The sequence below is a fragment of the Amblyomma mixtum genome, chromosome 6 (genome assembly GCF_055824585.1).
Source record: "Amblyomma mixtum isolate Tamu chromosome 6, ASM5582458v1, whole genome shotgun sequence".
In the NCBI taxonomy this organism is placed as follows: Eukaryota; Metazoa; Arthropoda; class Arachnida; order Ixodida; family Ixodidae; genus Amblyomma; species Amblyomma mixtum.
The window spans coordinates 159840311-159866708 of record NC_143017.1 but is presented as its reverse complement, the minus strand read 5'-3'; the positions used below and the strand labels follow the sequence as shown (position 1 = coordinate 159866708).

The 26398-nt window shown below is 45.8% G+C and overlaps 1 protein-coding gene across 4 annotated transcripts in view; it reads left to right on the top strand.

Annotated features, from left to right (window-relative positions):
• The window catches only part of LOC149340978 (uncharacterized), a 135996-nt gene extending 111521 nt beyond the window's left edge, over window positions 1-24475 (top strand). For all 4 annotated transcript variants that reach the window (XM_089549921.1, XM_089549922.1, XM_089549924.1 and 1 more), the window contains 8 exons: window positions 911-1177; window positions 3670-3759; window positions 5730-5947; window positions 7572-7754; window positions 8654-10042; window positions 11889-12576; window positions 15805-18610; window positions 19296-24475. In XM_089549921.1, the coding sequence (XP_089406047.1) occupies window positions 911-1177; window positions 3670-3759; window positions 5730-5947; window positions 7572-7754; window positions 8654-10042; window positions 11889-12576; window positions 15805-18610; window positions 19296-20019 (6365 nt within the window). In that variant the 3' untranslated portion in view covers window positions 20020-24475. The remainder of the gene's footprint in view (window positions 1-910; window positions 1178-3669; window positions 3760-5729; window positions 5948-7571; window positions 7755-8653; window positions 10043-11888; window positions 12577-15804; window positions 18611-19295) is intronic.
• The last annotated feature ends 1923 nt before the right edge of the window (window positions 24476-26398 follow it).

The following is a 26398-nucleotide window of genomic DNA, read 5'->3' as shown; positions in this document are numbered from 1 at the left end:
AACTTCTAGATGAGTATAACAGCCTTTTTTTACTAAAGTCACAATAAAATAAGGGAAGAAAAGTTCATCTAGTTTTTTGTAGAGTTTATTAGCGTTGCATCGAATAAAGTTTAGGATAAGATTTTCCAGAATTTCAAGAACGTTGTGTCATCACATTTTAACTATTTTTGTTGCAGTAAATCTGTTTTAAAATGCATTTTTATATTTTATGTGTTCTCATAAATTGTATGCATCTCATTTGTGCTACAGCTTGGAGTTTTATAACAGAAAATGAAGTTTTGAGATGTGTTACAAAACTGCCTGAACAAAGGTAGCTTGTGCAAAAAATGCCCCCTCATAATTGGGAGCCCTTGCATTGCATTAGGAACATGATGCTGGGAGAGAGAACCAGCATTTATGATAGTATTAAATGACCTATTCAAATTCATTGTCTTTTTCAGCAGCCATGTACTGTCTACTTATAGCTTTTCGTGCTATATGAGATTAAAGACAATGTTTCTGTGTGAGACGTGGGAGGTTTTTTTCCAGTTAAGTAACTCACAAATAGTTATAAGCCTCTATGACAAGGCAGGCTTTATCAGCTGGTGCATTAAAGCCGAAATTTATTTGCTATTTATAACTTAAATGTTTGGCTATGCTATATTTATATTTGCATTCATCTTTCAGTGGCCTACTTTTCTGACGCTGGAGCTGAGCAATCATTGCTAACTTTCAATTTACAGGTTTTAACAATGTTCGTGGGCATGGTTTTCTTACTAGTAGCAACCATATCTTTTCCAGGGATTTCACACTCTGATGCCTTTTGCTGGAGTACATATCACAACTTTTAGGCACTCGCAGCAGATTACGGGAAGTATTGATACGATGGAGGCCATAGTTGTATGCCAGCTTCACACTCTTCATGGTCCAGGCTGCCTGCCACTGCTGATTCAGCTCCTGCATGGCAGCAGCCAGCAGAGTGAGGAAGAATCTGAGGAGAGCCAGGCCGAGCAGAGGCGAGTCGTCCGCGAGCTCCGACTGCGAGCCAGCCAGGCTCTGCACAACGTGGTGCACGCTCACCCCGACGATCGCCAGAGCCGCCGTGAGGCCCGGGTGTTGCGGCTCTTGGAGCAGATCCGGGACTTTTGCGACTACCTGCATGACATTGAGGCATGCATTGCTGAACCAAACCAAAATGGTGAGAGACCCTGCATGCATGCTTAAGGCACATTCACACTGGCGAATTGCAGATGCTGTGGTTTTGGTCGAAAGCCCTTTTGTTTGAAAAGTGATTTCGCAAATGTCATATTGGTTGTAAATGCCTTCGGACCCTGATTCACAACTGCTAAACCATTCAGCACTGCCTTGGTAATGATGTGAAGCTTGTTCTACATTTGATTTCGTTTTGCCGGCAACAGTCAAAACCAGCAGGCTTTGTTCCAGACAAGATCATTCTGAGAAGTGACCATCGGACTGCGGTTGCCATATTTGGTGATGGATTTTCTTGGCAATTAAAGAAACGATGCACAGGCGGAATGTCTGTAACTGTGCAAAATAGTTCGGCCATACGACAGTGCGCCTGGCCACCTGGAGCATTTCTCTTTTCACAGTACCTTCACTCTATCGCTGGTGTAGCTGGTGCTATCTATGGAAGCATCTTGTAACAACATGTGCATAGCAGAACCATTTTAATGAAGAAAACTGCTCTTTCCTTGTCGTTTTAACGTTGAAAGTTGGAATTTGAGTTGGAAATACACCTTACAAAATACAATGTTTACACTCTACAGTATACAATGTTTAAAGAGAAAACTAACAACTACAAGCAGGAACTACATTTCAGTGCATAGGAAGAGGGGTGTGTTTCAGCTCCGTAGCTTCTGTTCCATTGCCAAAAAAAGTTTTTGTATAGTGTAAAGTTGTGTATAGTGATAACATCAGCACTATCGATCCTTTCCTTGGTGGAAAATTACAGCTGGCTGTCCGTCCTTCATGAATCACAGTGTGAATACACCTGTAGGATGCAACTTGTGGGACAGAAAATGTAACTGGAGCTGTTGTGTATTAGTAGAAACAAAATACCTGAATGAGCTCTGGCAAAACTGATGCATTGTTCCAAAAATATTCAACAGAGGTACGTGTTGTGTTGTGTTGGGTTTAATGGCGCACAAGCAACTAAGGCTATCATGCGCCAAGCTCAGCGTATAGAAAATTAACAGAGGTACGTCCTGGCAGCAACTTTGAAAACATTCCAATGAGATAATTGTGTCACATGTGCAGCTGTGCTCATGATGCATTGTTAATAGTGTTTTCTTTTGCTGTAAACAGATTATTGATAGTTGATGGTACAATTGGCAAGCCAATATTTGGGGTGTGAAGACTCCAAAGCTGAAATCAATGAATAAATGCTGAAATCAGTTTGGTCTTGAACACTGACTTGAACACTGAGACTACTAGGGCCATGTTGCAGTCATTATCAAAAAGAGGAACATTCTATGGTTTGATGTTATCTACGCGTATGATTCGAATTCTTACAAAGTGCTCCATAGGTGTAAAGATTTCGCAAACTTCTGTAAATTAGTCGATAGCCAGTTACTTAAATAGCATTTGAAAACGTTTTGCATTTGTGACTAGTATGGAATATGGTAGTAATAAAAGATAATGACTCATAGTCCGAGTCCCTCAGCATGCTATCCGAGCTTAGGCAAGGCTTGTAGGTACCATGCATGCATGTTTGATGGCTCAGCTTTAGATATTCATCTGTGAGAAAAGCTTTAGGGTCCAAGCTGAAATGTATAATATGGTTTAAATAGTGTAGATATGAAAAATCCTAAAAAATATTGTTAAATTAAGCTTAGATTGTCTTTAAAAAGACACAAAGGTGTGTAAGCATGCTGTAAATAAAATTTCCTGAGAAATGTTCGCTTCTCTCAAGTTTGAGGCATGCAGGTTTGAGGCTTGGGCATTCACTTGAAATGAGGGGAACAGTGAGTTGACCTCCAAAGTTTGTGACACTTGGTGGTCATGTACAGTTTAGGTAACAAGGATCATTGCTTGCTGGCAGAAGCAGTGACTGTTACTGGTGCAGTCTTCCATGGGAGTCATTTCATAAAGCTTTTTTGTAAAGTGCCTACTTTGCAGTTATAGAACATATGAAAGCAGAAAGTCAAGAGGCAGAGGCAAAGAAGGAAGACAAGAGTTAAGCCCTGTAATTATAAATGTGACATTTCATCCAGATGTAAAAAAAGCCTGTCCACGGCTCACATAGCATTCTGTAAGTGGCTGGGATTTCACTTTTATTGACTGCTGCAGTAGATGCTTCATCTCTAGGGGAGCAGGCTTCTTTAAGTTTTCAGAATAACTTACCAGCCAACTCTCATTTAATAAAATGTTATAAAATTTTAAAAAATTCAATAGAATTAACATCCAACATTTCTTGACGTGGCTTTATAGAGGTGCCTGATATGTGCAAAGAATACCTATCTTGCAGTCAAACCAAACATGACGTAGTGAGTGTCAGTCATTTGCATAGAGCATATTGGTTGCCTTCCACTGCATACCCTGAAGCACAGCTTACAAAGATGGTACTCGTAAAAAAGCTCAGAGCAAAAACTCTACTGATCGGTAGTTTTAGGAAGATCACGAATGGATTCTGTGGAAATGGTGACGGGCTTTGCTTTTCTGTTCTTTCAGAGGCTGGTGACCAGCATCCAGGATCGGCTATTGCGGCACTCATGAAGCTGTCATTTGATGAAGAACACAGACACGCCATGTGTCAGCTTGGTGAGCCTCTTGCTGCAAGCATCCACAAATTTTTATGTATCATTGCATACCTGGTGCAATGCTAGACTGTTCATCTAAATTCAAGGCTGCAAACTGAACAGTCATTTTTTTTGCAATGGTTAGCGATAATAATTTAGCTCACAGCTAGTACATATGTCTGTAATAGGTAATTTTGGTTACTCACTTCTGAAACTTAGAAGCGCTATACGTTACCCGGAGCACAGCAAGACAGCCTACAAAGGGTGCTTCCTCACCGTGTGATATTGGCTTAGTGTTCAAGATAGTCGTCCCAGTTTATGCCACATGGTAAATCCTCAAATTAGATGATAAAAAGAAAAATTCACCAATTGAAATATGTCAACATTTATGTTCTGAAATATTAAAGACAGGAAGTCGCAAAGATGTGATCTAGTACTTATGCAAGCTGCCTGTATTTGCGTGCGAAACAGTAGATGAACAGCTGGAGAATTTGCTGTCTTTCTGTTCTCTCTTGCAACCTGTGCAGTTCAGTTTCTTGACAGTGCAGTGCTTCTGTGGTTTGTCTCAGTACTCAAATTTATTGAGTGCTTTGTCATTATAAACATAGTAGCAAATCTCTTATCATTATTCCATCATTCATAATGCCAACATTTCTTCAAATGAGGCTGGTGTCAGGTGATGTGCCTGATTGTTAGCTTAATCTCTGCTCTGTATTGCTGATGTTTCCTGAAGACTGAATAGTGTTCCTTGTCATGCCACAAGAGGAAGCAATTGTAGCTATTAGTTATTTGCTGTTTCCTTTTTATTGAAAGCTTCACAGATTGCATTCACAACTAGCTTCACAAAAGATTCACAATTACACTCCATCTCACAAGTTGTTTCCAGCACTCTGAAGGCTGCAGCAATCTGAGCCAATCAGAGTGGCATGCTCTGCAAAACATGTTCCTCCGTGCCTCTCACCCTGTGACTGGTGGCTCCATCCCTGGGGAGGAAAGAGCACCAGTGTCCAACTGCTGTGCGCAGGAGACTCAGTTGACTCAGTGGATGCCATGTTTACGAATCTCGGCGAAACCACTTCCCAGCAAGTCTCTGCAGTGCTTTCTTCTTGTGGACTTTTCCTGCTAATTTAACCAGTGGATGAAATGCTCGCTGTACATTCACAACACATCCCGAACTACCTTTTTGATTGCATCAATAATTGTTTTAAAAAATCTCTGCCTCTCCCGTAAGTAACGGAGAGTAGAGTAAGCATGAAATGTTTATGGGCCTAATGTCATCTCGGTGGACACCCGAACTGTACCCAACGCCACCACCGTTCAGCGGATGTGCGAAGCCCCTAAGAGATCACGTATGACAACGAAGTGTATCGTGGCATTTATGTGCTTTTTTCACGCGTTATTAGAAATCGGAAATTATAAATCCGTGCATTATCAAACGCACAGCGACTGATATCTTGATAAACATTGAGAAAGCACTGGCAGCAGTTATTTTTTGTGACTCCTTTGGAGACTAACCGGCGCTTGCATGCCGGTCGCGTAGGAGGGCTTAGAGAGTCTCGTTAAATCTCGTTAAGTCTCGTATGGTTCCCGGATGTTCTCATTTCAGAGCCCGGATGACTGGAATTCAGTGCCCGGATGAGTGGATAGCAGTGCCCGGATGATGGCTCTCGGTCTCGGCGTGACGTCACCACACTGCCGACAACGGGGGCTAAAAGCATTTCATGCTTAAAATAGTCACAACACTACTGAAATATTTGAAGGACTATGTTTATTTCTTGTCTTCCTTGGCCCTGACTGGATGAGAGAGCTCTACATTCCACAGTGCTGCAAACTACTTATGAGATGAAGTAAAGCTTTTTCCGGGTGACAGAGTTTAAAGAATAACTGTCGCAGACTTTGTTGTTTGATCAGCCTTATTTGCTTGTGCTTAATATAGTGACAAAAGTGCCGAAATCCAACCGTGAGTGGACTTTGCTGCATTGACGCTTTCAGGTGGCCTGCAGGCGATAGCAGAACTCATCCAGGCGGACCAGACAAGCCATGGAAACACGGCCGAGGCAAGCTGTGTGACATTGCGGCGGTATGCAGGCATGGCGCTCACCAACCTTACGTTCGGCGATGGCACAAACAAGGCCCTGCTTTGCTCCATGAAGGGCTTCATGCGTGCTCTGGTTTCACAACTGCACTCTCCAAGTGAAGACCTGCGACAGGTGCGTCCTCTGTATTGTCCAGTGCAGCATAAAAAGAAGCATGTCATTACCTGCTGTTAATTCGCAAACAACTATCATGCTCCAAGCATATACACGAGCTGTATTTATTGGTATTTGCTGAATAGTTTTGTCATAATCTAATAATAAGGCTTGTTGTACTTTTCCATGGGAAAATAGGTCTGGTTACTAAATGCTGCCTAAGTGTTTCCTTGCATGTTGAACTGAAAAGTGCAGAGGGGCTTGTCAGGCACCTGTGTGTACAAATGGAGTGTTGATGCATCGATAAAAACATGTTCATGCAGTAATGGACATGGGTATGTGTAAGGGTGTAGCTATTCATTAGCATCCACCCAAATGCTTTCATGGAAACTTCGTAGTTGCAAAAAATGTCTCTGTCTGGGGGCCGAACCCATGGCCACTGCATAATCAAGGCATTTGCTCTACCTATTAAGCTAACTAGGACAGCTAGCAAGTCCCAGGGCAGGGCCGCAACAATCAACAACTCAGAGCGGAGGTGGACCTATTTGGCCTGCACCCGGCCACCTCCTGTAGCTGTCCTGCATGGTTGGTGTAGCTGGTTAAGCGACTGCCCCAGACTGGGGCGAATTTTTCAACTGTGAAGTTTTTGTGATAGCTGTGCAGCTTTCCTCTGTAGCCGTATTGCTACGCTTGAGTGGATGCCAATGAGTAATTGCTTCCTTTTGTCAAATTCATTGCGCCTTGGGGGATTCCTCTATACACATTAGACTAGTATGTGTGGTAAGTGGTGATTTTTCACCACAATAAAGCAGCGAGTAATGCAGTGTAGCATTAAATTGACCTATGCTTGATTGCTTAAATTATTTACCCTTCTCATTGATGTGCAAACCTTTTCTTATGGGCATAGAATGTGAGCTTTCATGCTGACACATTAATTACACTGACTGCTCACATGGGTGAATGTAGAACATGAAAGGCTGCCTTGTCTGAATAATCTTATTGTGATTCATTGTGATCTGAAACATCCTAGACCATTTCACTGGGCACAGTCATCATTGTCACTCTGTTGCATTTCTGTTCTTCTGACCAGGTTCTCTTTCCTTGCATGAATTAGCTGCCAGAAATAAATACTTTTACTTTGCTGTCCTTATTTCTTATAATAAAAATTTCATTTTTTTTATTATGCAATACAAAAGTAAAAAAAGATGTAAGATTTTACCTGCCTCTGCCTTTTCTCTTCACACCTCGTTTAAAGGAGACCATGTAGTGAGAGTTGGCTTGTTACCAAGAATTGTCACCAGGAGCTTTCACTGTTGTACACCTTTGACCATTATTATCATGTGCAGCCACTTTTGGAGAGTTAATGGTTGATTATCGTTATAATCACCATTGCTTTGCGTGGGGTGGAGAACTTTTTAATTGCTGCTTAGTCATTGCAAAATTAATGATGCCCTGAGCATTGTATATGCATGTTCCCCGATGGAATCGTGGCTGTTTATCAGTTGTGGTGTTTTCTTGTCCAGTGTTTTGCATGAAATACCGCAGCAGTCCTTTCTTTGGTTGCCACTGCAACATCTTTGAGCTTACCTGGTCCCTGCAATCATGTGCTTACCTATGACTTCTCTCTGTGATGTTTGTGCGACAGGTGACAGCCAGTGTCCTGCGCAATTTGTCGTGGCGGGCAGACTCCTCCAGCCGTGAGACGCTCAGAGAGGTGGGTGCTGTGCCTCTGCTGATGGCAGCCTCGATGGAGGCCCGCAAGGAGGCCACACTCAAGAGCATCCTCTCGGCACTCTGGAACCTCTCTGCACACTGCACTGCCAACAAGGTCAGGGGACAACACTGCTGACAGCATGCTGGTGCATTGCCTGGGGAAAAATCTTGAAATGCTTTTCACCTCGAAAGGGTGTGGCCAGTGCACAAGATGTTGAATATGGAAAGCTTAGCCCCCTTTTTTTTCTCGGTGGTTATGGCAGAGACTGTCGACTGGCTGGATGTGTCATCATTACAGTTGGAAGTTGTGCCCTGATCTTTTTTTGTCACCTCGTTCTGTCTTTGTCAAGCAAGTGCACACATATTCCACTGTCATCAACCAACTAGCCCACCAAAAAGATTTCCTATTGACTGCTAGTAATTTGAACTAAAATAAGTCCACAACTATAGCGACAGCTGTATGACTAATTAGGTGGCCCTCTTCCTCGCTGTGTCTCTCATGCCAGACATACGCCTTACATGGATGGGTGAAAGATTGTGCTAGAATGTGTGTGACGCATGCCTACCCTCCTACACATCTGTTCTACATCCCACCAACCATAATGGTGCACGAGGGACTTCCGTATGTGCACTACTATTGTTGGGTGTGGCGCTGATGGTCTCTCTCAAGATTAGGCACATGCAGCCCAGAGTACACACAAAAACAGAAGTTTGGACAGCCACTGCATTAGCTCGGTTGTTAGAGAGTGACACGTGGAGGTCATGGGTTCAGATCTCACCGATGGCATCTTTTCTTTTACTTCTTAGTGTTAAATTATCTTCCATCTGGAAATGATGACAATAATAATTTACTACTTCAATGAACATCGCCATTATCCCCTATACTTTGCTTGGTTGCAACAAATGTTGGCTTCTTTATTTGAAAATACATCACGAGAGAAATGGGAAGAAATGTATTAGACTATCTGTGTGCCTCTCGATGCTAATTTTTTTTCCTTTTCCTGTTGATTACAGGTGGACATTTGCAATGTGGAAGGGGCACTGGCTTTTCTTGTTGGCACATTGACCTACCGCAGTCCATCCAAGACGCTGGCCGTTGTTGAGAATGGTGGTGGCATACTTAGGAACGTGTCCAGCTACGTTGCACTGCAGGAGCAGCACCGGCAGACGCTACGAGCACACAGCTGCCTGCAGATCCTTCTCAAGCAGCTCAAGTCACCCAGCCTGACTGTCGTGAGCAATGCATGCGGCACACTGTGGAACCTGTCTGCCCATTGTGCCCAAGACCAGCGCACCCTGTGGGAAATGGGTGCCGTGTCCATGCTGAGGAACCTTGTCCACTCCAAGCACAAGATGATTGCCATGGGAAGCTCGGCGGCGTTGAAGAACCTGCTCACAGCCGCTGCAGAGCTGAAGCTGGCCGACTGCGATGGCTGTAACAACAATAGGGATGATAATGACAATGACAGCCTGCCATCACTAGCTGTGCGGAAGCGGAAAGCATTGGAGACCGAACTCGATGCCAGCCTGTCTGAGACGTGTGACAACATCGACAGCCCCCGTGCGAGTCCTACAGGGGAGCCACGGTTTGGCTTTGGCTTTCATCAGCCAGATGTGCTGGAGCGGTTCCACACATACCTCCCGGGTAGAATGTACCACAGCATTGGAGGTGACAGGGATGTACCCCGGTCAGACAGCCGTGACAGCATTGGCAGCACTCAGTCGGAGCCAACGCACCTGAGACCTCCACAGTCTGTCTTCTCCAGGCAACGGCGCCGAGGAAGGCAGCTTTTGGAGCGGTACGGGCGAGGTGGAGATTTCGGCAACCTGAATTTGGCGCTCGTGAATCCCTACTTTCCCCACCATAGTTTAGAGGAAGAAGACGCTGAGGCACTGAATGGAAATGATATGGAAGAGCCCCCGAACCAGGCAGCTGGGCAAAGTCATCAAAATGGTGTGCGGGAGCACCAACCATGGCTGGATTCTAATGGACAAGCAGGGAAAAGGCTTGATGACAGTCTGGAAGAAGATGATGAAGACGAAATTGAGGAAGAGGAGGAAGATGACGACTTGGAGATAGATGCCTCCAAAGATTGCTCAGACCTCACTAATCAGAGGCACGTGTATGGCGTGAAGCCTCTTGAAAGGAGTCATCGAGAGGTGCGGGAGATCCAAAGGATCTTTGAAAGGTCACAGAGCCCGCAGACATCCCTGAGAGGCCTGCACGTCCAGTGTGCCAATGACATGGTGATCTTAACTGACCTTGGAAGCTTGGAAGACATATCAGATGTGGTTGTTTCATCTGCACCTAAGCAGGAGGAACTGGAGGCTGAAGACAAGGAAGAAGATGAGTGCCTGTCTGATGAGGACATTTTGTCACCTCCTCCTCAAGGGGATGAAAACGTGAGTGTAAAGTTAGTGAGAAAAAGTAGGGAAACAATATTAATATGTACGCATCACCACAAAAAGTTTTCAGAGGAATGATTGTGCCATAAGGAAGCTGAATTTTTTCATGGTTTGGGAACATATCTTGGGATTGAAGTAGAAGCTAGGCAGTCAGACACTTCATTTGAGGCCGCACATTGGAACACGATAGCATTAAGTGTCCCATTCAGTGGAAAAGGAAATGTTGTAGTGACCCTCAGTGCTGCATCGAGGAAATCCGGATTGGTTGAAAACCGCATGGCCCTGCGTAAATAATTCAAGCACCCCACAACGATCACACAGTGACACCTAATTCCTCTTTGGTTGGCAGGGTCGTGACATTACTCCACCACCGTTACTTGTGCCTGTGAAGAAAAGAAGCCATTTGTGCTGAAAGGAAAAATGGTCAAGCAGAGACTTGAACCGCTGCTGCTTGGGTCATTCAAGAGCCAGGTGCACTACCCCTCGATCTCTGGGAAACATTCATTCGACTTGGTTAATGGGCAGCGTTGTATGTTTTGTGGTAAAAAAAAAAGAGAAATCATAAAATAAAACCAAAATAATTAGAAAAGCAAAAAGAACAATGTGTATGTCCGCGAAGTGGCATGCAAAGAGGACCCCAGGCACTAAAGGGACCCATTAATGCTATCACGTCGTACCCTTGAGGCTGAGCTTAAGTGTTCCCCAAATATTTTATTTCAAGGAGTATGCATTAGCTGCCAAGAAGATTAGTTTTTTTATGACATTCATGTTCCAAAAACTTTTGTAGTCACATGCGCAAAGTGTGAGTAGTTGTCAATTCCAAGTGCGATGATAGCATATGTTTTTCTGTCATCTGTGGCTAAACTTTAGTGATGCTTTTCTAGGGGTTCTTGCCACTTTGCATAGTTAATATAGTTACGGGGTAAGAAGTAGCTGCCTCATTACAGCTGTTTTGCTAAGCACTGGCATGGTGTTTTTGTTTTAATGAAGCTTTTATATTCATACGTACTGACATGCATGCACACACGCACACACACACGCACGCACACACACACACGCACACACTACTGACTTAAAACTTCGAAGGTTTTCCGCTGGCAAAGCTTTTGTAACCTCTGTTGCAACTCTTGTATGGAAACTTCACATGAACTTCTCTATCAAAGAGCTTTCCATTCTTGATTATATAAGAAGAAAGGAAAACATTTTACTCGGCATAAAAATCGGGGCTTGCTTTTTAAGGTTGGTGGTTTAAACAAGGACATTTATGAAAGCAAAGTCACTCAGAATTTGTCATAGCTTGCCATCTTGCAAGATTATGAAACTTCTTGGGTCTGCTACAGTGCTTTGCCAGAAAATTTTGTCTAGTTGATGTAGTTTACTTTAAACTTAGAATGTGAAGTGGCACTGAAGTATCCTATGTAGTTGATAGGTGCAGCAGGGATGTATGATCTTTAGCAGAGAAAAGAATCAGTACTTGTGGACGATACCTTTCTACATTGGTTGTGGTATCAATTGATTTAGTAGATTCCCTGTCATCTTTGAGGTGATGCAAACTCTTTCCAATGGCAGAAGCTTTTCACATGCCCAAGGAGAGTTTTCCTTCTAACATGAGTAGCTTTCATGTTGACCCTCTGTGAGCCTTTAAATATAGTGATTTGCTACTTATGACATGCTTTCTTTTTTTTTTTTTTTTGCGTGAAGCACGGAAGATGTAGTGACTGCATTTGGCTTGTCTTACAAGAGACATGGCAGTCACCTTATCTGGATTGTGCCTGCAGGGCTTATTATTTCTTGCTCAACTTTTCCACATGTCACATTTATGACTGTATGATTTCGTGCTCAGGAGGCAGCCGAGGCAGACCACAATGAAGCCTGCACAAGTTCAAACCACAGCCAATCAAGTTTCACTGTTGGTGGCATGAGCAAGGGCAGTGGAATTCCTGTCAAGGCCAGCCTTTCCAGGCCCTCCAGAAAAGACTCAACATCTACCAGCAGTGCTGCTAGGCCTTCGAGCATCCCACAGAGGTCGCTCTCAGGCCAGCCTAGCGCAGTGGGTGAAGGGCCAGATCGTCATTCAAGGATGGAAGTGCAGTCTGCAGACTACCCAATGGACACTGTGCCAAGTGCAGCTGACGCACCTACTCCGTTGCAGCAAACTCGCTCAGAGCCGCCCAGTACGTTAGCATTACAGCCAGTCCACAGCCGAGGAGCAACAGGGAACCCCGGTGAAGTGGCATCACTGCAGACATGTTGCCAGCAGCAGCAAGCTGTTGCTTCTGTGGGCAGCAAGAAGCTGGCCGGCCATTGCTGTGGTTTTGCTCACTCTGCACCAGCACCATCCCTGCACGAGTACATCTATGGAAAGAAGAAAAGTGGAGCCAAGCCACCGGTGGCAGTCAAGCCTCTGCAGCTCCAGCAGCAGCATGTGATGGTGGCTCCAGGACAGTTGGACATTGCTCAAGCAGATGCACACCAACTAGCTGCATCAAGCAGTGGCTCCGCTCCGGTGGCTACCAGGATTCCACAGTCAGGTACGAAACAGGATGCTGCGTAGCAGATGGGTGATCATGGGCAACTCGTTCTTCATTCAGAGCGAAAAGAAGGGACAGCCAGTTGATGATGAGGATGATGGATTTTTATCGTTAAAGGGCAATTTTGCTAAAGAGTGCCATTGCTGAAGTATTTTGTCTGCTCAGTTGGGGTCAGAGGTACATTTTTTTCAAGTATTTCACCCCAGAAAACCTGGACACCAAACTAGGGGAAAGCTGGTACCTATTGTAAATTGTGTGGGCAGCTGATGCTACTAGACATCAAACCCTACACCTGCCACAACTAGTTCAGTGACAACATGCCCGTATTTTCTCAATGGCGGTAGGGAATGGCTAGGAATGATGTCTGTTGTGGTGCTTTGCTGCAACCATTCTAATCACGCTTGACGCTCTTGTGTCCCTGTCAGGGCAGTGTCGTGACAGGCACTGCTACAGGTTTTGCTTCATGTTTTAACATGCACCATGATAAAAAAAATGCCTACAGAAGTGCAATTTCGTAGAGGCAATAATACAAAATATATGCAATGTTATGCATGCAATATGCTGAGAAATGAGTGCATATATGCAGGGTCGCCAACTTCTAAGGTGGACAATTGAGGAGCGCATGACGGCATTGAATTATAAATCTGCCGGGTCTCTCAAGAGAGTGATATTTAGCGTGAAAACCATGGCAGCTGCTTGTACTGCCTGTGCCCAGTGATTAGTTTGAAAGAATCCCGTATATGGTGCATATGTGTTCACCTTAGAAGTTGATGGTCCTGTGCACAGATCTATGAATAGTGTCTATGGGTGTGATGTAAACACAGGTGGCCTGGGCAGCATACACAGGCACTGTAGACATGCGTGTGTGCTTCAGTTTACTGGTGTTTCTAGGCGGTCTCATGAGCCATTTTGGCAAGGGGGGGGGGCATGACTGTCCGGTCAGAAAGTTAGCTGGTTTAGGGTCGAAGTGTGCATGGTCATAAGTGTTTGTGTCTTGATGTCGTGCCTGAAGAAGCGGCGAAATGAACTTCCAGAAAAAGGAAAAGCTTTACATACATTATTTACATTTTGTGCATGCTGAATGAAAGGGAGCAACCACAGGTCATTAGGGCTTTCTTTAAAATAGAGAAAATTTTGCCCAGGTGCCCACATTGTCCATGGACTTGTTGTATTACATGGTTATAGGCGACCGATTATGAGCCCACCCTGAGTTAAAGGGCAACTTCTCAGGTACCATATAAACATTATAATAACATTTGTCTTCTCCTTCCCTGCTCCACCTCTCCTGTTTCGATCCTGTGATGGTGGTCGCACGATCGCGGAAGCACTGGTGCAGACGTGGACATCACGAAACTATGGCAGCTAGCACTCTAAAAATCAGAAAAGAAGGCACATGAAGGGGAGGGGACAATAATGGGTAGCGACGCAGCGGTGTAAATAGAAGGCACCGCCGCAGAAGTGATGAAGGGGCACATACAGATGGTGCTGCTGAGCATATGCGCTGATGTTGCAGACAGTTCTGGAGTGTCAGTGTGGTAGTTGAGTCGCGCTAACAGCAGTGCCATTAATGAAGCATAACAACAACGTGTGGTGGCTCAGGCTTGTGAAACGGCATGGAAGCTAGCTGAGTGTGGTGATGGTACATATTACTCATTAGCAGAGCAGGCCAGTATGCAAAAGCAAATGCAGCAGCACAAAATGCAAGCAGCTTTTCCTGGCCATCCTGATTACCATATATCTAGCCCCCTTTTAAGCATTTTGGTGAGTTGCTGGGTAGATGGCTCCATGGTGTTCATTCTGGATGTTACATAAAATGTAGAGAGCCGAAATTTGAAGGCACAATTTAAATAGGGATGTAGGCAGCCATTGGTACACAAAATATGGGTTGAAAGAGGTGATAAAGTGACCCATTTGTACCAAAAGCTATTGGCTAGGTCACATCGGTGTGTGTGAGTTTAAGCGAACAAAGCCAGTACTCATGTACGGATGGAAGGCAAGAGGTATTGGGAAATGCCTGCTGCTTTATTGTGTTATCATGGTTCCAGAGCATGGTGGAGTTGCATATATTTGGAGCATGACTGGAAAGTAAGTGTGCTTAAGGTAAAAAGATTCAGTGCTGAACACCAGAGGAGTTATACAAAGCAAAAACTTGCTACTGGCAATATGACTGCTAGGTAATGAGCGCATGCACAGGACCCTGTGATAAACGCAGAATGAGGTACTGTCATGCTCAGTACGAGCTGCAACACACAAGGTGTGGGAGGAGCTCAGTTCTCGCAACATTGCGAGCCCAACGTTTCCGGAAATCCATGCGCTTGGACGTGTCAGAGTAGTCTGTGTCTGGTGATTTTAATTTCGACAAAAGCTCTTCTGGCTTGCGCGACAAGTTGGGGTGGCCGTTACTTGAAAAAAGGAGAAAATATTTGAGACTCTCTTTCTTTTATAATATTCTTAATGGAAAAGCTGGTATTCCAAAAGAGAAATACATACATGAGCCAAGCTACGTTTCTGCCTGCACCGACCACCCACTAAAGGTGCGCGAGTACAATTCCCAAATTAACACATTCAAATATAGCTTTTTCCCACGAACATTACATGATTGGAACAGTCTGCCTGCACAAATTGCTGCTTCCCCTCCCACATCTTTTTACAATGCTTTGCAAAACCACTGTTCATATGATTGCATTAAGTTAAAATGACTGTTTGTATCACTGATAATATCAGTGTAGCAATAGCTTTTATCCTGGTGCATTGTGTTCTAGTTTTATGTTGCTAAAACAGTGCTGTACTTTGAATGTCATTTTTTCCGCGTCTGTCGGGGGCATGTTTTTCTTTCTGCAACGTTCTTTTCATTTTTGCCTTTCCTCCCATAGTCCATAGGTTTTTTCAATATATTGCATCATTTGCCTCAATTACTGTATTTCATCTGTTGCTTTTGTGATATTTCCCCCCTATAACAATGCCCCAGTGGAGGCACTGTAGGTATTTTGAATAAATAAATAAATAAATATAAATGTATAAATAAAGAATGAAGTGCATGTTTATGCAAGTTGGGTGCTGTTTGTGAGTGCATATTGATTTACTATAAAGCGGAAGCCTCACTTGGTTCACTTCTGACGTGTTGCAAGTCATACTGAGCACAATAATTCATGAGTGAGAACTATTCTTGCTGCAGTGATCTTGAAGTTGTGTGCAAGCTGTGACAGCAAATGCATTGTTTTGTTTCAGGGATGCCTAGCCTTGTTGCAGCACCAAAAGGCTTCAGAGCCAACATGAATTCGGCTGTTCTGTCCCAGGCATCACAGCATACAACTGTTAGCTCCCAGGCAGCATCTGATGGTGTATGTCACTCTGAACCAGGCCCTTCCTCATCGACAAGTGCACCAGCTCAAGAGCCTGCCATGTCCATCAGAGAAAAAATTGAGAGATTCAACCAAGTATCCAGGGAATCTTCGTGTGTTCGGCAGAGGCATTTTGGCTATCAGAACAAGACGAGAAAAACTGAATGCAACCTTGGAATGGTGAGCTCTCTTAGCAGTCAGAATGATAGAAATATTCCCGAAGAGAAGGGCAAGAAAGACGAGAGAGCCCAGGAAAAGTTCGAAACCCAACCTTCAACATCCACTGACAATGATGCAGAGATGATGAGTGTTGCAGAAGCCAGTGGTTCATGCCACTTGTCGTCGTCCAGCACGAGCTCGTCAACACTAAAGGCTCCTGTGCCGGCACAGCACCTTCACCCTGCTGCGTGCGGGACTTCCTCAATGACAGCTAGACTTTTTGATGAGGAAGTGCCAGCCATAACGTTGAATGCTGGGAACGCAGCCCTTGAAGCCAGATCAGTAAGACCCGACCCTGAAGACGAGTTGATGCAAAGTACGACGAGTCTAATGTCCGATCTGGAAGGCGCAAAGCCGCCATCAGTTATGGGGGACCTGCTTTCCATGAGCATGACGAGCAGCGGTCTGTCTGAAGACATATCTTCAAATGGGAAGAGTGGGAAGGCACCGAAGCGCAGTCGAGTCCCGGAGACGGTGCGACGTGCGTTGGGAGCATCGATGGAGTCTCCTTACAGCGACTGTGAGCTGCTAGACTACGTCAGTCCGCCTTCTGCAATGGGTTCGATTGAGAACCTTAGCATTCGCAGCAGAAGCGGTCAGTCGGACGATCTAAATAACGTCAACCCGCCTTCCACGATGGATGATCTCTCCATGAGTGGCAGTTGCATGAGTCTGAATAGCATACCGAGTGACGATGATGCTTTTAGTCAGTCCAGTCCACCCGTGCCCGAGCACAGTGGTGGAAAAGCGTCGAAGCGAGGTAGTGACATCTCAGAGCGGCTGAATGCGGCAGCCAACATGGCGCAGGTGTACTCTCGCGAGCTCAACTCCCTCGTAAATGGAAGCTTGAAGAGCAGCAGTGGTACGTCGGAGATGTTGGAGCATGTACAGCCTCCGTCTGTGTACCAGGACATGAACGAGGTAACTTTTGAAGACATGACGGAGATGGGCTCGGATGGCTTCGCGTCTGACGTTGAATTTGACGGTGATCTGATGCATGACGATGACTACGCACCTCCGACTTCTACGACCGAGACACTTCGGCCTCCGGCTGTTTCCTCTCTGAGGACAGAGGAGCAGTTCGGAGACAGCACGGAGAACTTGGCGAGCACATCGGCAGATATAGAACCACTGGAGTCTGATGATCACTTTTCTTCACCCGTACATCACAGTTCTTCCTGCAGTCACGGCAGTCCATCTAAACAAATGGTTGGCCCCAGTATGGACGTGGACCGACCGTCCTTGCTAGGGATGCCCGTGAAGCAAGCTAGAGAGAGATTCTATGACGGCTTCTGTCAAAGGCGAGTTGATGACAGACTGGACGACGAGACCTTCTCACTGGTATCAAATGATTCAGAGCAGGAAAACATAGATGAAGCCGTACACCCTGGGCCACTGGAAAAGGCAGAAGCCAACTCAAGACCCCCAACTGCAAGAGGGCCACGAATTGTGAAGCCAATAAACAGGGAGACAATACGGCAACTGCAAGACAAGAAAGAGCAAGAGAGAGCCGGGTCGTCCCCACCAGTTGTTCGCAGACGGGAATCACTGCCTTCAAAGGTCGGTGCCAAACGTACTGGTTCGCCAAAGCAGTCCACATCCCCGAACCCCTCTCCTATCAAGCACACAAAGGCGTCAGCCCTGAGAGCTTCACAGAACCAGAGGTCTTCATCCGAAGGCTCGCGACAAGCGAAAAGTACATCCCCGCAGCGGTTTGTGCGTACCGCACCTAGTTCACCGGGTAAGACACTGAGCGAGAGACAGAGTCTTAGAGCACCGAGAGTCCAGACCAGAGCTAACACCATAACTACAGCAAGTTCGCTTGCGCACAAGCCTGCAGCACGGCCGAAAAGTCTAGAGCAAGTTGATGCCAGGGCGGCTGCACACTCTGAAACATTGCAAGCTCCTCCACCACTTGTCAGGCAGGGCACTTTCACCAAGGAGTCTCCCACCGACCCCACAGCAGCAGCCACTACGGGCCCAGATTCTAAAGCAAGCAAAGCTACAGCACAAGATGTCAGTTCCACAAGTGGTAACAGATCGAGCACTCACAGCAGCCCCCAACACTCGAGGAGACCTGCGAAGAGCGCATCCACGCCGAGTGTCCCGGTGGAACATGGTCGATCGTCTTCCAGCGGCGGTGTGGTACAGAAGAGGCGAACTATTCCGCAGTCTCCGAGCTCCCACAGTCTTGGCGGTGACGACAAAAAGGGGCCATATGTGCGAAGTCTCAGCAGCGGGGGCTTTCTAGCTGCCCAGGTTCAGAAGTCTGGGAGCACCGCCAGTCTGACATCACAGTCGAGCGCGAGCAGCGCCGCGCATTCCCGTGGCAGGACGGCGGCCGCGCCCAAGAAGGACACCGTGCAGAGCAAGCTCTCGTCGCTGTGGAAACATAAGGGCTCCCCTCCGCCAGCCACAGTCACCGCGGCGAGTTCTGCGAAGCCTAGCTTCAGGACAGCGGCTAAATCAGAGAGGTAAGTGTGACAGTGGCTACTGAATCTCCTCTGCTTGCATGATTACTTTGGCCGGATTTACATTTTATATTAAACAGCACGAGGCTGGTGGTACTTCAAAGTGGTGCTGACGTTTTGATAATGGGACTGCTCTTAGGTTGATATTTTGAAAGAAAGATGCCTTCGTCAGATAGAGGTATCTTGAGGTGGCACTGAACTGATCACATACCACATACCTCTTTCATTCAGCTCCAGGGGCTGTTGTTGATCTTCGTATTGCTGCTTCTTTGGTTTTCTTTTTTTTCCTGTACCCTAGCTTCACTGCATATGCAGTGGAAAAATTAACCAGACACAGCATTAGCTTATACGTTTAATGCCGGCATTCGTGATTTAATTTGAGCTTTGCATTTTTCGTGACTGCATTTTACGTGACAATGACATTTACTGTATATTTTTGGCTATGATAAAGTGCAGAATTTCAAATCTCTGCCATGAAGGTCGATTTCTTTTGCGCTGTGTTGGGCTGGCCATTAGATATTGGACAGTATCCCCTGGTTCTGCAAATTTGGTTCTGTCGGTGGCTTCGGTGGTTCTTGCTGCCTTATAGGTTACAACGTCCGCTATGAAATATATATATGCCAGTCAATATGGTGTCATTAGAGGGTTTTTCGTGCAATTCGCTAAAAGCATGTGCACACTTTTGCAGCTGCAAGATCACAGGCCGAGGGGAACCACACGGTCCTTCCGCTACCAATAAGCGGCAACAGCAGCAAACAGTTATCTGCAGAAGTTCTACTTACGAGAAGCTTACCGATGTTGGCGTCGATGTAACTAAGGATGTCGAGCCCTCAAAAGCACCTTTTAAGACATCGGGTTCTGCACAACAGCAGCAGAACACCACCCGCTCCTCAGTACCACCAGCTCAGCCTACGAAGGCCATACGACCTAGCAATTTTTGGAAAAAGCTGGCCGAGCCATCCCCGCCATCAGCGTCATCGTCCTCTCCTGCGAAGACAGCTTCCGGCCTCGCCGCCACAACGAAGCGGGTGTTCGGCACCAGCCGAAAGATTTCGGATGCCTCTTCGAGTCCCGTTGTCTCTCCTTCCTTGCTGCCTTCTGGCAAGGAGAGCTGCAGACCCACGGTTCTCGCCCTCAGGCTCAACAGCCCCGTAGCGACGTTGCCCGCACAGCATCAGCTGCCGTCCCCTGTGCTCCAGAGTCCGATGAGCCAGCTGGGTGCCGTGGCTTCGTCACCTGCTGTCGACTCCAAGGGTTCCTCTTTCTCGCCAGCGTCGGCCGTCGTGTCGCCATTCAACTACAAGCCGAGGACGCCCACCACACCTGGTGGCACACGCTCCCTGATCCCAGCTCCCGTCAAGTTGGCTGGCACCCCGCGGTGCGCCGCTGAACAGGAGCTGCAGGTCAAGTAGGCGGCGTCGTGCAAGTCTTTGCGGGAAGTTCACTGAGACGTCAGGGCAGCGTGTACTGTACTGTACGGTGTGAAGGCGCCATGGTGGTCGCGTGCATCCTGTGCACACCAGCTCGCGAAGTGATGGTGTGCATGCAGAGAATGTTGTTTATACCAAATGGCTATATCATGTGGCAGCTTTAGGAAAATGTTCAGCTTTGGCAGGGAGGGTTTTTTGAATGACGCCGCTTGCGTGCGTTTTCCTGGCGGTTCACAAGGGGCTGAATGGGTAATCCGAATGCTTCTTTTTCTGTTGTTTATTTTATTTTGGACATGTAAGAGCTGTGCCAACTTTCCTTTGCTCTTACGCTGTCAGATTACTCAGCTTTCCGCAGCACTCCAAAGCTGCACCGGCTGACTGCTATCGCCATGTCACTGTTGGCGGATGCCTGGACCTGGGATGGGCTGAATTCATTTGTAGGGAGAACAAAGGAATTCACTGGACCTCTGGGAGACCATTCCACAAACAATGTGTGGCACTCTCACTGCTCCTCTGTTTGTTTTTCTTCATTAATTGTAGGGCTTTGTTTTACAAAGCGCGACTGAAGTCCTGTACATATTGTTTTTTTAAGCTGCTGACTGGATGCCTGATGAGGAGACATTGCCTGTCGATGGGTCTTGCACGCTGACATTCACATTAGCTGAGGTAGCTATGTACTCGAGGGAATGCTGTCGCTACCGTCCACATTGGTAAGGAGAGAAAGAAAGAGGAAAGAAAGAAGCCATCATGAGAAAGGAATTAGAATGCATCACTGGTTCATGAACACCGAAACCACAGACCTTAATGTGGGCTGAAAGCGATAAACGCCGGTCCATTTTGACGTGGCTGTCATTTGAATCGAGCGCACTCGGCGCTGACACGATATCATCCATTCATCGCACCAGCTCACTGCAGGCACGTCACGACTGCATGTAGCTCATCGTTCCAAAAGCTAAACCGCCCATGTAAAACTACTAGAGCTGGATCTAGGGCACAGGTAGCATCCGTGAGATATTACGGTGAGGGCACAAATTCCGGCTTTGGGGCTGCGAGCTGCATGTGAGTTGCTCTTGCACTGTGAATAGCTGTCAGGTGCAATGCGAGAAAATGTGGTTCTAACGTTATCCTGACTTTCACCTGTCCTGTGTGGTTTGTTGTCCTGTGTCGAAGATGGTTTGGTCTGCCGATTGGCAGGCCTTATTGTGATGTGCGCCCGGCTTGTGATATCGAATCTGGAGTCTTGCCCTGTGCTCCCACATGGGTGAGACACTATCCACGGCTGCATCACTCCCATGCGACGTTTAAGCTTTATGCTTCTTCACTTGATATTAGTGGGGGAAATGCGAGTTCAAAACTTGGCATGTTTAGTTTGGTGCAGGCTTGAAGAGCTGCAATTCTTAAGGCTGATTCTGAAACTAGCTTATCAGCACAACAGCCATACATGCGCATTACCAGTATTTGTGATCAGGCAAACTTTAATATAGGGACGGAGTTAAGCGCAGTATTTCCTGTCTGGGAAGGGCACCGTGCATTCAACACCGACAGAAAGGCGTCATCATTCGCACCCTTAGAGGGACTACAAATTCAACTACAGCCAGAGTTTTTTTTTTTTTTTTAGGGCAGCCAAATACTGGGTCCCTTCGAAATTATTTTGGAATTTGTTTGGCATGCAATGTCCTCCCCACCCCCAAGTTTTTTTGTTTTTTTTGCGAACTCGTTTTTTAAATGAATTTGTATGCTAGCGTGGAGTGAAATATGTGCAGGGTCGCGACGCCACAAAACCGCACGTTTTGATTGGGCCAGCTGTGGGTGATGATTATACTGCAGCCTACTACTAGCCCATTTTTAATCCTATGCTCTAAATGGTGTTACTGCTCTAAAACGACCTTTACAAAACACAAAGCGTATTGTTTGGCGCACAGTAAGCGTTGTTATTCCTCAGAAACGTTTCACAAGATGTAGGCAGTGAACCTGCTGTTCTCAAAATTGCCATCTGTCGTGGTGCAGGAAACCATGTGCTGATTTACCTCAGACGCTTGCCATTTGCGCCATTTTATTTGATCGAAAAACTCTGCTTTAGGTGACATATGCATATTTAACATCCCTAAAAGATAATGCATCAATCTGGGCTCACATTATGTAATGCCTGTTGTATTCCCTTTAAGCTTGGTCAGTGAGCTCTGGCATTTTGGACTCATTAGTTGACGCAGATAGGGAGTAGAGACGCCATAATTGGACTAGGCAAATGAACTCTAAAGAAGGGGGAGGCACTCCCTCTGAATTGCTTTTTCCGATTTCACAAGTCTGCTTAGGGAGGTGAAATTCCAGAGGCCAGTGCACTGTGCAATGTCAGTGCACGTTTAAGAACCCCAGGTGGTCGAAATTTCTGGAGCCCTTCGCTACAGTGTCCCTCATAGCCTGAGTCGCTTTGGGATGTTAAATTCCATAAATCATAAACCACAAATCTGCTGGCTTGCACAACCTGGATACAGCTGCGAAATGCATCTCCCACTGGCTCTGTTTTCAAAGCTGGTGTGCCTTTTCCACCTGACTAATGGCGGTGGAGCGACGTGATGTTGTGTGCAAAGGACTTGCGCACATCTGTATTTCATTCGAGCAACTTAAACTGGCCGAAAAAGTCATGCGGTTGCATTGCTTATCACACGTTTCTCATACCTCATCATGCACATGTGTGCTTGTATGTGTAACAATGAGCAGTCACGACAGCAGCAGCGCTTTGCTGCGACTTGTGCTGGTGGACGAGTTCGACACAGCCCGCAATATCAAATTTTCTCTTGTTTTGGCAGCTCCTCTTAGCCTACTGAATGATTTTGTTGCTTTAATACATTGCTATTTTTTAAGAAACGTACGTCGTTCTGTCGCTCTTCGATGTTTAGTTGTATTCTTAGGTCTCCTTGTGGGCGGCTGGAAGCGGTGGAAACCGAATGGTTTTCCTTTTCCGTTTTGCTTTTTTGCAGCCTAACCTTGAATAGTTGTCCAGAGATTGTTTGGCATGAATCACTGAAGGGTTATTTAGGCAGTGTTATTTATTGCGTCCATTGTAAGGCTGCCACCTTTTTTTTCATTACTCGCATTCTTTTTGGCCCACTGTTTATAACGCATATGTCACGTATGTATTGTAACAGCAGTGTCTAACATCGTTACGTGTTTTGTGGCTCGTGTATTCATGCCGCTTTCACTGACCTGTTGTGAAGCTGTGTTTGTTCAGTTAGTGTCGGTCACGAAATTTGTTGTCTCTCTGTGGATTCGCACTTGCGTTAACACCACATGGTATCAAGGGAACTCCGTGTTTTCTTCCAGTTGATAGGAAATAAAGCGTTGATGTTTTGCTAGGATTTTAAAGGAACTTTTGCAATCTAGTCAGTTCACTGTGAGCTTCTGTGTCGCCGCGCTATTGAGCGCAGTTTTATTTTTTAATCGCTCTTCTACTTTTAAGCCATTTTAGCTGCATTCGCCTCACATTAACTGTGCCATTTTCATGAGTTTTTGTGCTTACATGTCATTGTGTACTTCTGGTTTGCCTTCTGCTGCCTGTTGTTATTGGCGTCGATTTCTTGGTACGATAAGTTTGTCTTTTTTTGGAAGTGTAGTCTGAAATAGTTATGTGCTGATGAATTTATCTCCTGCCTTTACATCAATAACATTTTATTACATCCGTTTGCCTCTATGTTAAACAAAGATCTTCCTGATAGTTTTTGATGTGGTAAATAAAGTTGTACAGGTGTAGTTCCATATATCTCGATGCCAAACTTTTGTACCATTAATAAAACTAAGTGTTAGGTTTTAGATGTGTTACAGACGACATCATTTTCATGTGCTTTGTTGTTTGGCACCCCCTCCCCCCCTTTTTTTAGGCACGTGCAGTTACCAGTGCTGTAAAGCCTATTTCGATGCCCCGTCTACAACTGTGACAGTCTCCTCTACGAGCTGCCCATTATTGCTGCTTGTATATGTCTTTTCGCACTTTAGATTGTACATAGCTGTACAAATAGACGAATCGTGCTGTAAGCATGCAAGTCTTCATTACTAATACCAACAACTTTATGCTGCTATATTGCATTTCTCTTGCAATGCCTTTGGGCGTTACTTCTTCCGTACTTGGTGTCCCATTACTTCCCGTGTTGTAACATGGGTCATTCCACTTTCTGTATGCTCTACCTAACTTAAGCAGATATTTGCACGAAATCAAACTAAATATTTGCCCGACTAGCCTCTTTTCCAAATGCTGTGACCGCCTGCTTAACCAGGCTATACTGTTTGCTGCAAAATGAAAAAAAAAAAGGGTTGTGTTGCTGAAAATTGTATGGAGCCCCATTTAGAAGGTGTACATTACATTGACAAAGTGTGTAAGTGGAGTACAAAATGAAGGTTTACAAAGTTACCCAACTTTGAAATAAACGCAACTTTAGTCATCACATTTCTTTGCTTCTGTTGTCTTCTTTGCAATTTTCCAGGGAAGCGAAAAGAATGCAGCGTAGGCTGTCGTCCTGACACTTCCCGTGTCACCATTGCGCCTTTGACGACAGCGTTTACAGTGTTCGTTCTCATCCATGCGCGCCTCTCACTTCGTCTTAGCCAGTTTTTTGTTGTCAGGACTCAGGGGATGACAAAGGCAGCGCTGAACATGTATCGGAAGCTGCGCGCGCACCAAAAAAAATCAGTGATCGCAATGCTACGTTCAGGCTCTGCTTTCTGACAATTCCTGAAACGCATGCCAAGATGCCCTGAACACGGTCTGCCGCCTTGTCCATTGAAAGCAGGAGAAATCCATTGGAGATTGCAGGCAGCCTTACGAACAACGCCGTCCTGAAAGAGAGGCATGACAGAAGCGGAGAAGTTGAGCATACTATCTTGAGCAAAAGAGACCCGCCCCTACCTAATGCCACCAGATGGATGGATGGATGGATGGATGGATAGGAGCGCCCCCTTTGAAACGGGGTGGTGGCAATTGCCACCATGCTCAGCTTTTCTTTATTTATTATTTTTTTTTGTTTACTGTGTTGGCAATTCTCATTAAGATTCTCCATCAACTTTGCCTACGGTTTCCTACTATTCTAACCTTATGCCACATCTCTGCTTTTCAACCACCAATCCTCCAATCGCTTTTTGCTGACTTCCACTGCAGATTTATTTACATGACCATTGTTATCTTTAAACCCTAGGGCATCAGAAAGAGTGACTGTGCCTGCATCGACATCCGGATGGATACCATCACATTTGATTATGAGGTGTTCAATTGTTTCCACAGATCTACCACACACTGCACATGTGTCATCTTCTTCGTTAAATTTCTTTTTGTAGCTGCGCGTTCTAAGACACCCTGATCTAGCTTCAAAAAGTAGGGCACTGCCTCTTGAGTTATCATAGAAAAATTCTTTCCTGATCTGCCTTTTCCAGAATCGATATAGTTCTACACTATGTTTCTTTTCCATTGAATTCATCCAATTTTTAACTTCCGCGTTTTTAACCTGTCGTTTAATGCTCTTTCTTTCTCCGTCCTCATGACCGGCATACTTACTGGTTAGTTTTCTAGTTCTTTTCCGCCACTGTGAGTCAACGTTCTTTCTGTATAAATATTTAAATACCTTAGCTGCCCATCTGTTATCGTCCAATTTCCTCAGGCGTTCTTCATATAGTATTTTACTCTTAGCTTCCCGTGCCTCAAACGATGCCCAGCCCATATCCCCTTGTACTGCCTCGTTTGTGGTTTTGCCGTGGGCACCTAGTGCTAATCTTCCAACAGCTCTCAGAGCCGATCCACGCGGACGCCACCTGACGACGCACTCCTGGCGTTGAGACCGCCGCAGGCGTAACCTGACGATGCACTGGTGCCTCGGTCTCAACTGTAGAGACCACTTCACCATTGCAAGCACATGGCAACTCGGCTCCCACAGGTAGAATTTTCCGCCATTTTGGTTCGAAGACGCCGTTTCGCGCCGTGTCGCTGTCATTTTTGAAAACTGCATTCTCATAGGTGCTCCTGGCTTTGGGTTCAGGGTGCGGGTCAGCGTCGACATAACCTCATTTCAGGTGGAGCTATACGCGTATAAACTGCCTGCGCGCAACACAGGCCCTAGGCATCAACGTCTTTCTTTCAAATCTTTCAGCTGATGCAGCGCTGTTAATCTCCCAGATGAAAAAAATCTAGCTGGTTTCAATTGGTTCTAACTGGTTTCAGCTGGGATCAGTTGGTCCCAGCTGGGACCAACTGGCCAGCAGTTGGGACCGACTGGCCTGCAGTTGGTGCCAACTGGCCTGGAGTTGGGACCAACTGACCAGCAGTTGGGGCCAACTGGCCTGCAGTTGGGACCAACTGACCAGCAGTTGGGACCAACTGGCC